The following is a 12456-nucleotide window of genomic DNA, read 5'->3' as shown; positions in this document are numbered from 1 at the left end:
AGTCCATAGGACTGTTGCTAGAATCTGTGATGGTCCGTATTTTTGTGAACATCTATAAGTGAGAAAAAAAAAATGTCTTTTAGCCTCCAGGTGGTTAAGTTAGATTTAAATAGGTTTACGTATAGGTTGGATTTTGACAAACCCCAGGATTTGTAAACAACTTGAAAGGAAGTGGTGCCTCATAAGTCAAGCTCAGGGGAATAAAATACCCTTCGGTCTAAGCACAGAAACCAACCACTCATCCACCATATGCAAGCAGGAAGTGGTTAGAGATTTAATAAAATAGGCTTGTCTAAGATAAATCCCTTCTCGCATGAAAAAAAGAAAAGAAAAAAGGTTGAGAGCCAGTGGATGCAGCCGGGGGAGGTGAAAAAAAGAGAGCTGCACTCAAGCCAAACCACATGGCAGCATTAGCAGTATGTACAGAAAGTTACATGTACATTTATCTGAACCGGATTGAATGAATCGTTATTTATCGGTCTATCCCATGCATCATACATAATTTAGATGCTTTTACCTGCAGCAGAGAGATATACATGAGATGTGAAGGGCTCCTCGGTTCCAATTCTTGTCCGATGAGTACAACATCATTAAACAGCTTACTGACGTTATTCTAAAAATAGTGAGATGCTCTATAAATGGGTGCCACAGAGATGCTTCAATGGAGTTCTGATTAAATGGATTCCCATCTTTATCAATGACTCATCCCACTGAAAAGCCAGTTTTTCTCCCTTTCAAATAAACAATTCAGTCTACAGATCAATGTCATGCTCACAGAGAGTGTTGAATTAACATTTGCGTTTCAAAACAAAAGAGAACTTCAGAACCGAAATGTTTAAAACGGAGCTGGGCTGTCATGGCAGCACCCTTGTGTGATGGTGTGCGCGTTAATGCGGAAATAGACAACTTTTTGGCTTAAACTTGTCATTACGAGGTTTAAACTGACTGTACAGTGTAATGGCGCTAGATAAGCGACACCATATGCACTTATATTGTTCCCTATAAGTCTTGCTTTCACCCTGTTATTCTCTTGGCCACCAGGACGCGGTTTCAGCGGAAAAATTAACAACTGGATTTAAGGCACAAAAGAACTGCGTCAGACATTGTGTCACCAAAGCAAGGATGAGAATACCATTCTCCCAGCCGTAATGCAGCGGCTAGTTAACGCTAGGAGACAGAAAAAAGCAGGAGCTTCAGTGTACATATTTCTTTCTTCTCCTCCGTTATCCCCAAAGTGGTGTTGACTACTTCCCTAGTAGCTCTGAGGAAAAGTACCTGTGCCCTTACGGGTGTCTTGCTACTGCAGCATCATTACGACAGTGACCAAACAATAATACCACCTGGAACTGCTAGGGCCACAAAATATATCTCTCTAGCTCCAGGGACACAAGTGCAAAATCTGCTCCACAGACACATGACGGTTATTGTTCTAAAAAGTTATGAGGATGGTGTCCACTTTACATAAGTGTGATCTGTTACACACTTCATATGATCATTATCTTGGACAAACAAATGCCTGATGTCTACCAATTTTATGTCTCCACTTTGTGTAGCACGTTCTATATGGAGTCAAACCATTTCCGCTCTCTCAAGCCACAAATAAAAAATAAAAATTTAACATAACACATCACCCACTCAACAAATCATTCATGCGAGCATAACGGCGAGAAAGAGAAAAAACAGAAAGCAAAGGAGTCCTTTTGGAAAAGTGATAATTTGTTTATGTCATAGATCTGATTGAATAGGAGGCATTAAAAGAATGTTTATCTTTTATCTCTTTATGAGTGGAGCTGGGCTACAGAGTTCAATTAATCACCAGGCGCATGCAGCTTGTTCTTGCACACAGGCACAAAACACAGTCGCATTCACACGTGGACAAGCACAAGCAGAAGTCATTGACTTTTTTTAGCAGACCCAACCAGTCCCCACACGTCCGAGAAACAGGTCATCACTCAGTCCTCCATATGATAACTGTGTGAGGATAAGGACTTTTCTCAGTCTACTGGCCTGCAGAAGAGACAGAGGGAATATATGGAGAGAAAGAAATTGGTGCCGATGTGTTGATAGGAGCCGAAGCCCAAGGCAGCGAAGGAGGGAGCTGCACGGTCTCATTGTGCTGCGTAGATGGGGAATAGAGGGCGACGAGGAGGCGTTTCCATGGGAGTGCTGCCGTGTTCTTCTCGAACAGACGCATTCCCTTATCTCCTGCCTGGGGAGAAACAAACACTGGCAGCTCATACGAAGGGGAGTTTCCCTGGATCTGTTTGAGCTGCACAGAGAAACAACAGAGCCCTAATTGAATTTGAGGAGGAGAGAGAAAAGGGCAGGACTTGCAGTGGGGCCATGGCATATGTGTTGATAGCAGAACAATATGTAGATTGTGTGCCTTGTTGAAGCCTTTTTAGTTCATGTTTAGTGTAGCACAATATGCATTTGTTTTAAAACAAAACGTGTCAACAGTTCACGCCAACGGCACCTCGGCAAAAAAATCTTGTATGCAAGTTGCTGACGACAAACAGACAGAGTAATGGCAGGAGAAAGAGAGAGTTTGGTTGATGGTATAAACTTTTGATAAAGGGTGTATAGATACAAAGATTATTCATTATACACCTTCCAGAGATAAACTCTTTTCATTTTCAAGCAGGGACGTGCAAAAAGGGACTCGTGATTATTTATATGCCTATCACACCTGATGCTTTTTCATTGCTCTTCGTTTTCATGCAAATATTGGAAAGTGTTGTCAATGTGCTGTTTGAATGCTCTACAAACATAAATACAACGCATTTTGTTTACAGCGTCCGTGTTTTTTCCACATTCCGACTTCAAAACATACTGAAGTTGGAGCCGCGACTTCACAACTTGGGAAATGGGACATTCCGAGGAGCATGTGAATGCACAATATGCTGCAGATATAAACACAGTAAAAGTTTCCCATTTTTGGAAAGTGCTGTCAGACTTACATCTTACCAACTCTGGTTCTGACTTGTTATATTTGTATACATTTTCACATTTTACATTGAGCAGTGGGGCTCAGTTGGGTGATTGGTAAATTACCCTGATGAATACTGGGACGATTTTGCGCGGACAATCATAGTGGCCTATTGACTGATCCCCTCACTGTGCAGTACCATCATACCACAGTGGAATATTTCCTCAACTGTTAGATGACAAATCTCCACAGGCTTTCCCTGTTGTGAAGCTTTTTCATGTCACATGATTTTACTCAAAGGATAAGGAACATGCTTTAACCCTCAAATATTATGCCAGAACATAAAATGGAAAATCTATCATAGAAAATTGGGAATCGTCGCCTATCAAACGCTCCAAAATGGACCTTGTGCTGAGATTGTTGTTTGAAATATCAAGAATTAACTTTCAATATCAACTATTACATGAATTTCCGTGACATTTGGTAAAAACATACAACAGACTGTTGTCACTTTAATGATACTCTTATTTTTCACATGGCGCCACCACCATGTCCCCAATACTTTGGATGATGACCAAATATCTAAAATATCTGCGTTCAGTGCTACTGTAACACATAAACCTTCGAAGGAATGGGGGCTCAATGGAAAAGTCTTGTAGAAACAGAGAGTGACAGAGGAGAGTTGATTGAATACGCAGAGCTATTGCGAGAGTGGCTGGGTGAAGGAGATGACAGTGTGATCTGTGTGGACAGGCCTGTAATTGAAGGGAAGGAAAGGACCTTAACCTAGATCAGTATCTATCACTCCAGCTGCAAAATAGAGCTCATCACCCATATATTTCCAGAAAGGGGAGAGGCAGGGAGAAAACAAGGTCGCCAATGGGAAGTCAGTCCATGAGGACGGGGAGCGAGAGGTGGAGAGCGATGCAGAGACAGATACTGGCCACGTGTGTGAGTGTGATGTTGGTTCCTCAGAGCTCTGACACTGATGGGAGAGAGACAAAGAGGCAGAGGATGTGGAAGAAAGCGAGAAACAGTGACGGATAGAGGGAGAGAGGACATCAACATGTTGAGACAGAGCCCTGGAGACACAGCCACCAGAGAAGCAGAGAATTATGGGAGTGCAAATTAAATTACACCGGAAGGGACAGTCAGGTCTGGACCTGCAGGAAACACTGCACATGGGGCTCTCTCTCTCTCTCTCTCTCTCTCTCTCTCTCTCTCTCTCTCTCTGTCTGTGTTTGTGTGTGTGTGTGTGTGTGTGTGTGTGTCTGTGTGTCTGTGTGTCTGTGTGGTACATACAGGTACACGCAGAGATGAAAGGTGTAAGAAAAGAACACATCCCTGCTCGATTACATCAGGTGAGATGATTTCTTTCTTTTATTTAACATTGAACCTGGCATTTGCTGGTCTGCTTCATATATATATATTTATATATATATATATATATATATATATATGTGTGTGTGTGTGTGTGTGTGTGGTTTTCTTATTCTATCTTAGCCATAGAGGATGGACTTGAGTAAAACTTCATTCTGGGACAGTAAACAAGGCAGGCCCAGTGCCATACACCATACTGGTGAAATTAACGTTTTGACGATCACAAGTTTATATCTGCTCTTGGTCAATTGTAGTCTTGTTGTCTTTTAGTGCACGTGTGTACTGTTTATTTGTTGTCAAATCATGATTACCTCCTTTATATTCACCTCTTAATATTACTTCCGTTTTTCTCATCCCTCCTTTCTGTTCCTCTGTCACCTAACACCTGTGACAGCAACCCCGTGTATGATGTTACAGTTTCAGTTCACTTGAACAACAATTGAAAAGAGCCTCAAGCGGTTGTATAAAGTGGAGGCCTGATATTAGAGAAATTACAGGCCTAAGAGTGAATAAGTACAGTTTTGAGCTGTCCACTGTCTTTTGTTATTGTCCAACAGAGTGGTTCTTCAAGGAGCAGCGGTTTGTGATGCAGGCCCGGGGTGCTGTGCTTTCACAAAGGTCACACGAACACTGAGGAAGATTAGCAATTCAGATTGGACTAAAGGGGCTAAAAGGCTGCTGTAGCCCTGCTTGAGTCTTATTACATTAGCAAAGAGTAGGAGTGCAATTGCACACTACTGACTAGATCGCATAAGAAGGAGGCAGCTATAAAATGTTATGGGGGGATAGATCAATGCACATACATATAGCAAATAGTATATATATATGCATGTACACACTCACACACAAACAAGCATAACAATAAGGTATGACTCACAATAGACAAACATAAGAGCACCATTTGATTCCAATGTGAAGTTTCATCCACAGTATATCCTCCCAGTAACTCTCAGTCATCACACACACACACACACACACACACACACACACACACATGGATTATCAGTACTCACAGCCCTGCATCCTGACCATCTGCCCTTGCACAACATCCATCTTGTAGAAAATGACTTTGGGCTTCAGAATCATTATTAGGGCTGTTTTAAGAAGGCTTCCCACTTTTGAAAGTTAATCCCATGACCTGTGCTATTGTGTTGTCATGGTGATGATGCAGCCCTCCTGGCGCATAGACGCATTCGATAACAACCCACCATTACAGTTTTTAAAAAACCTCAATGTTAAAGATGAGGAAATTGGTCACGGTATGGCACATCAAACGTAAAAAAACATGGTCGAGCAAATGTTAAAAGTTGAATGGCCAAGCTTAAGATATGGCCCAGTATATGCAGCATGATGTACTACCGGATACAGCACAAGCTAGGCCCATCACACATCTCTGCAATCCTTGTAAGGCATATACTCCCTACTGTCAACAGCGATGTTGCCAACATTTCTCAATCCTGTTCATGAAAGAACCCCACACTGCATATTTTACATCTCTGGAGCCTGTTTAGCCAAAGAGAGCTCATGAACACCCCTGGTTTGGCTAATCAGGTATAGGGACACGGAGCCTGTGAAGCAGTCCGGCACAAAACAAATGAAAGTGATTGAAGTGCAATTAAACTAGTGTATCCCAAATGTTTCCACAGGTAGGTTTTCATTGTTTTTTTGCACAGCCGAGTGGGCCTCAATGCCTTAAGTAATCACAAGACCGTGTGTGTCTGTGTGTGTGTGTGTGTGTGTGTGTGTGTGTGTGTGTGTGTGTGTGTGTGTGTGTGTGTGTGTGTCTGTGTCTGTGTGTGTTTGTCTGTGTTTGTGTGTAGATGATGTGGACAAAGGTATGCGATGCTATTGACAAGCACATGTACTCCAGAGCCGGAGATATAAGCCCCAAGGCTGCCATGTTATTGGAGCAACAAGCAAACTGGGGACAATACAAATCCTGGATTAGGTGCAGAAATTGCTTGCATGCTGTTGTCAGTATTGAAATGAGCACCGCTCAATAGCCCTCTCTCTCTCTCCCTCTCACCTCATCTCACTGTGGCACAAGCCTGCAGGACCTTACTCCAAAGGTTAAATGTCCCTTCCACAGTCCCTATTAGAAAAGACTCGGGAACCTCGAGAAAGAGAAACAGGGAGAAAATGAGAGAGGCAACGATGACATGCTGGAGGACTATGTGGAGGACCTGTCCCCTGTTCCCTCCACGCTGCTGTCATGAGGTGCAGCGTCTTGTGCGAACCACGACAGGCCGAATGGTGCAGTAGAGGCACAGGTATCCTGATGGCAGTGTGAACTAACAAAAAAAAAATACATAAATACCAATATACTGGTAGATAAGCCCAACGGTTTCCATGACGACTGTGCACCGACCCCTCTGAAAAATGCACCAGCGTGCGTGTGCGCGTGCGCGACCCATGGCCTCGTCAGTCTTACCTTGCATTCCTCCATGCACGTCCTGACCGAGTATACATCCGTCTCGTATTTCTGAACCAGCAGTTCAAACTCCCGGTAGTTCTCCTCCGCCTCCAGGTCAAGACGCTGATAAGCGCGCACACACTCGCTGCATCCCGGCAGGTCCACCCCCATGGCCATATCCAGGGTGCAATTCAAATCGACCGGACTCGTAGACCCGAGAAACAAATCCAAAAGAGAGTAGGAATTACAAAAAGAAAGGTACAAATCGCTCAGATTCACGTACGCCAACTGTGTCCCCTCTCCCCCTCCGCCGGAGAGGCCCAGGCACACGGTCTCCGCGTCCGTGAAGGTAAAGCAGTCTTTGGACAGGCTGTCGGGGTGACAGGCGTCCATTCGCCACAGAGATTTGGTAGAATTCCCTACAAAAATAGCATCTTGCTCTCTGGCGAGACGGTGGGGATCGGGAGATGTGGGGATGCGGTGGCGGTGGGGGGTGTTTGGGTACTCGCCCGTGTCCGTGATTGCAAGCCCCTCGTCCGACCGCTTGTCCCGGGTTCGCGTCAGTTTCGCCTCGGCGCAGAACCACAAGTGATCAGAGAGCAGGACGGTGATGAAGAGCAGAGAGGCCAGCGACAGTCGCCATCTCTGGGCCCGCTCCGACTCGGCAAACGGCTTCTCGTTCTCTCGGGGCGCAAACCAGTATTTTAAGCCTTCATCATGCTGCCGACGCATCCAAGCACCCCTGGTCATATTTTAGAAAAGTGCTGCCCTGGCCGACTCCACCGCGGGGGCTGCTCTGCCACAATACTCATTGACTTGGGGGGGGGGGGGGGGGCGGTCCGGCTGGTTCTCCTCTGTGACGGTGGGGTGCCGTGCCTCCGCCGGTCCAGGGCGCTCCTCTTGGTGCTATTCCGATCCAATTAGCGCGCCTGCACAGATTAAACTTCGCGCTGCCGCATCCCGGTTCTCCATGGCTCTCCGGGGGGAAACGGCGTCCTCTTTGACCGCATGCCCCCCTCTCCCTACCGTCCCTCCCCGGGTTTGTTTCTCTCGTCGAGGCTGCAGGGAGACCAGCTGTTGCGAGCCTCTCGATAGGCTACTGGTGCTGCGCGTCTGCCGCCGCTCGCTTTGCAGATTCACTTAAAGGAGGGCAACGAGCCCCTTCGATGCACGCAGGCTGGTTTCTCTGTCCCGCACCTGGGCGGAAAGCCTGGAATCCTTTCTGCCGCTGGCCATTGTCATCTTGGACCGCGGTTAAGTTGCCGCCATGTTCGTCTTGAAACACTTTTTTGGAGAGCTGGGTCTGTTTGCGTCATCTCCATCGTTGCGATAGCTCCATCGTTGCGCAGTGGCGGAGCAGCTTATTGCCTATATGCACACACGCACGCACACACACACACTCACACACACACACACACACACACAGAGGAAGGAAGGGAGGGAGAGCACAGGCGCACATATAGGTGGTGAAGGGTGTTTTGGCTATCTGCTCCTCTTCATCAGGGATAGTCGCCTAATATTGTCTTAATGGGGCAACGCACACTTATGGAGACATCTTGTTTTTTTTTGGTGCAGGATAGATGCGAACAACAATGCAGTTAAATGCATCACGCTCAGTGTTTCCATACTGTCATTAAGGTCCAATGATCTGACTCGTTTCACACACACACAATGTGCAGGCTGTACATTGTGTACAATCTTCAGATGACGTTGCTTTTTTTTTTTTTAATGTGTGCTTTTTTTTTTTTTGCTTAACCCGACAGGAATCAGGGGAAATCAAAGAGATGTAAATTGAGGTCTTGGCAACACACCAGTGAAATGTATTCAGGCTCAAGCGTGTGCGCAAGTGGAAAGCGGCTGCACGAGCAAAAGGTTTGTGCTTGTGGGTCTAACAATATCATGTAGCTGTTTCCTGCAAGTGGGTCCCATCTTATCAGTCGTGTTGTGTTTGGTCAGTGGGTCTAAAACAAACACCTGACTTACAGTATGGCCTCGCATGCAATGTTCCTGTGTGTGTGTGTGTGTGTGTGTGTGTGTGTGTGTGTGTCAGACAGACAGACAGTGACAGGGAAGGAAACATATAGGTGGTAGTTACTCTTAGGGTGCTGCAAGTAAATTACAGTGTTTTCTCTCGTCCTTAAAGCTACTAATCATTGTCAGCATGCTCGGCTTGGGGTGCTACCAAAGAGACAAGAAAGTGCTGCTTAGTGTTAATTGGCTGTATATTGGGGATAAGACAGGAGATGATTACCTGATTAATTTGCGCTTAAGGTTGCTGAGAGGCAACTCATTCTGCACTTTGTCGTTGAGAGGGAAAAGCCCTCGTCTAACACCAATCCAATTAGCTTTGTAGTGCAGCCGCTGACCCTCTGCCAAAAAAATAACAATACCACATTTTGAATGTTGCAGGAAATTTAATCCAAATGTGAAATACTTTTTTGGAAAACGTTCAGCACTGGATTTCAGCACCATGGACAGCTCACCGCTCACTGTCCTGTGTGTGTGTGTGTGTGTGTGTGTGTGTGTGGAAGGTGCAGTTTAACCATTTTTGTAGTAGATTTGCTTTGTGACACTACAGGTGTTTATTCCCTCTTATTTTGTTGTTGATAACACAACACATTCCGGCTGAGTTTACTTATTTCATCTAAAAAATAAAAAAGCGAGCAAATTGAATCTTTGTTAAAACGGCTTTTCAAGGACAAAGTCAATGATGGGGGCGTCTTGTTTCAGTGGAGGGAATGAGTCTTGTCACTAACAGAATTTGCTGATGTATCACAAAAAAATGACAGCAGGCGCTAACGCGAGGAGATTCAGTTTGCTCGGTGTGTTTTTGATTTAGTTGTTCTGTGAATCACCCCTGATCATGATGGCAACCGTTCACCACGCAGGGTCTGGATTTTGATGGCACCATTAACTGGAATTGAAACTGTGGATGGTGGCGAACATCTGTTGTGTCATTGCCGGGGGTGCTCGAACGCTCGTCATTCATCACTCACTGCTCTTACATATTATGTGACTGCGGGATGCTGTGATCATGCCTCACAGGGAAAGACGTCCTACTTTTGCTGCATGGGATTGTATAGTTTGCCTCTAACTGGAGTTGCTCTGTTTTCACATTTAGTCTTTGACCCTGACTGCGTATATGTGCGCGCCTCACACTGCTCTTGCTGTTAGAAGACATATGGATATAGGAACCTGGCCAGGAGTGTCATAATACAATTTCCAGAGCTGCAATTTCATTGGTTGGAGCTGAACGCCTGACTTAGTTCAGCACCTGAGAGGTGGCCAATCAGCAACGCACGGAGAGAGTGTGTTTGGCTCAACAGAGTTGTCAGTTTCACACCATCTTTCCTTCCTCTGTGTGTGTGTGTGTGTGTGTGTGTGTGTGTGTGTGTGCGTGTGTGTGTGTCTGTGTGTGTGTGTGTTTGTGTGTGTGTGTGTGTGTGTGTGTGTGTGTGTGTGTGTGTGTGTGTGAGATACAAGTGCTGTGAGGGCAAGAGTGAAACAGAGAGACAGAGACAAGCGGGGAGTTAGGAACGTCTGTGTGATGAATGCAGATGGCTGGACCTTAAATCTGGAGCCATCACAGGAACTGTAAGGGCTGGCAGACATGACTCATCCACAAGAACGCGTGCGTGCATGTGTGTGTGTGTGTGTGTGTGTGTGTGTGTGTGTGTGTGTGTCTCCGTCCTCTGAAACAACTGGACATACATGTGTATTGTATTGTCTTGCTGTACTAATATTTGTATGTGTATCTATTTCAACATTGTTGCTGTCGAAGGCACTTGAAAGTATATTTGGAGCATATTATTGTTGTTGTTGTTGTTGTTATTTGTGTTTTTCATATTAATAAGGAAAAAAACATTTTAATATTTCATAAACAAATCAAAAATAACCAAACGGTGTGTTCAGATGCTCTCTAATTCTCATTGTGTTCAAATTATAAATAGTAGCATGTGAAGCTTCTAACTAATGATGACGGTATTGGTACTTTAAGTACTTCCTGACTTCTGTCGAGACCTCTTTGCACCCTGATGATGTTGATCCCTGATGGAGGCAGAGAGGGCAGAGGAGGGAGAGAGGTGTTTGCAGGACTGTACCTTGTGACAGTCAGAGGAGAGTGTGGTGAGAGAAGACCGACCGACAGGGGACAATTATCCGACTCAAATCCTTCACGTCTGTGTCAGGGTGGAGAAGGACCTCTTCTTATTCTGTCACTTTTATCTCTTTCATCTCCTGTTCGCTTTACTACTGGCTTTAAGATGCGTTCTCTCCATTCACATTCTCTCCTCTTCAATATTCACTCTCTTTCCTTTTTCCCCTCTTGTCAGTGATCTGTCTGCATGTCGTCTGCCATTTTTACTGCCACATCTCTCTCCGTCCTTTCCTCCCTTCTTCTCCCTCTCAGCTGACCCTGTGCAGCTCCTTTTTTGACCCTTCCTCAACCTCTTATTAACCTTCCTTAGTCTTCCTCTTGCCTTACTCTCTCTCTCTATCTATCTCTATCTCTCTCCCATTGCTTCCATCTGCCTTACGTCAGAGAGGAAATAGAGACCGCCTCAACCGCTCCGATTGGTCGGAGAAGACAACACCCTCAGCCCAGGCTTGAGCTGTTGTGAGTGGATGTTATGAATTGACGGCGTTAACTTCCACTCAAAACAAGTGTAGTGTTTGGCCCGACGAAAACATTTTAATTGTAAGTCAAATTATTTGAGTGTGAGCTACAAAATAGAATTATCATTAAACTTTTTTAATCAATTCTTGAAGCCAGGAGTAGTAGTTTGATAAAATCACAATTAAATCAATGTCAACTGCAGTAACTACTGCTCATATGTCATCACATAACACAAATGTGGAACTTGGGTCATGTGATAACAGGTATTCATGTATTTAATACCATGTTTGTTGTTGTATCGAAGAAGACCACTGTTTTTGTGAGTTCTACCTCTTATAAACTATGCACATTATGGTAGAAATTGATTTTTACGTCTGTACAGTGTGAAAATTACATTAAATGGAACACACAAGGAATAAGTCAATGACTCATATTAAAAACATATGAAGTCATCACTCTACAATTATTGTTCTTTTGTCCATTATCAGTACTTGTCCATTTGCATAGTCTAAGCTACAACTGTACATGTGCCATACTTTAACTTTGACGTAAATACATTTGAGCTGTAAGCTGTGTTTGATGGAACAACCAAAGATATTCTCAAGAGTCAGCGAATTGATTTCAAACGTAGACAAATGAGTGGAATCTAATGGCAGCCTGGATGTTAAAAAAAAATCTACATTTTTTTCAAAAATCTCAAAAATCTAAAACAATGGTCAGAAATGATTTAAAGTGTTCATGATGTACCACAAAATTTTATTTCGTATTCAGAATTACAGGTTGCATGCGCAAGTGTGAGCAGCGATTGCTGAAACAAATGTTAATTTTCCAAAGTGTTCAATTGGTCATTGGAACAGAGGGGGATTAGAGCAATGATTGAGATACCATCATTCAGTTCAACCTCCCACCCCGCCCATCACCACCTCTGCTCCGCCTCAGGGTTTTACTCTCCTGATCGATTGGCTCACCCCATTTCCATTCCAGGAATCCCTCGTCGGCTTATCAACACAGCTCACTTTCCCAAGGACACTGCCTATTCCCATATCCATGATCCCTGATTCCTGGCCTGTGTTCCCATCGTACAATCTGGGTCTCTGCGTTCACTGAAGCCTCCAGCTT

At 44.5% G+C, this 12456-nt stretch overlaps 1 protein-coding gene across 2 annotated transcripts in view; it reads right to left on the bottom strand.

Annotated features, from left to right (window-relative positions):
* The window catches only part of LOC118282978 (NALCN channel auxiliary factor 1), a 58344-nt gene extending 50427 nt beyond the window's left edge, over positions 1-7917 (bottom strand). For both annotated transcript variants that reach the window (XM_035604585.2, XM_035604587.2), the window contains exon 1: positions 6741-7917. In XM_035604585.2, coding sequence (XP_035460478.1) covers positions 6741-7472 — 732 coding nt within the window. In that variant the 5' untranslated portion in view covers positions 7473-7917. The remainder of the gene's footprint in view (positions 1-6740) is intronic.
* Between the last annotated feature and the right edge of the window lie 4539 nt (positions 7918-12456).

Source organism: Scophthalmus maximus, chromosome 14 (assembly GCF_022379125.1).
Source record: "Scophthalmus maximus strain ysfricsl-2021 chromosome 14, ASM2237912v1, whole genome shotgun sequence".
NCBI lineage: Eukaryota > Metazoa > Chordata > Actinopteri > Pleuronectiformes > Scophthalmidae > Scophthalmus > Scophthalmus maximus.
This window is presented reverse-complemented; position numbering and strand designations above follow the sequence as displayed.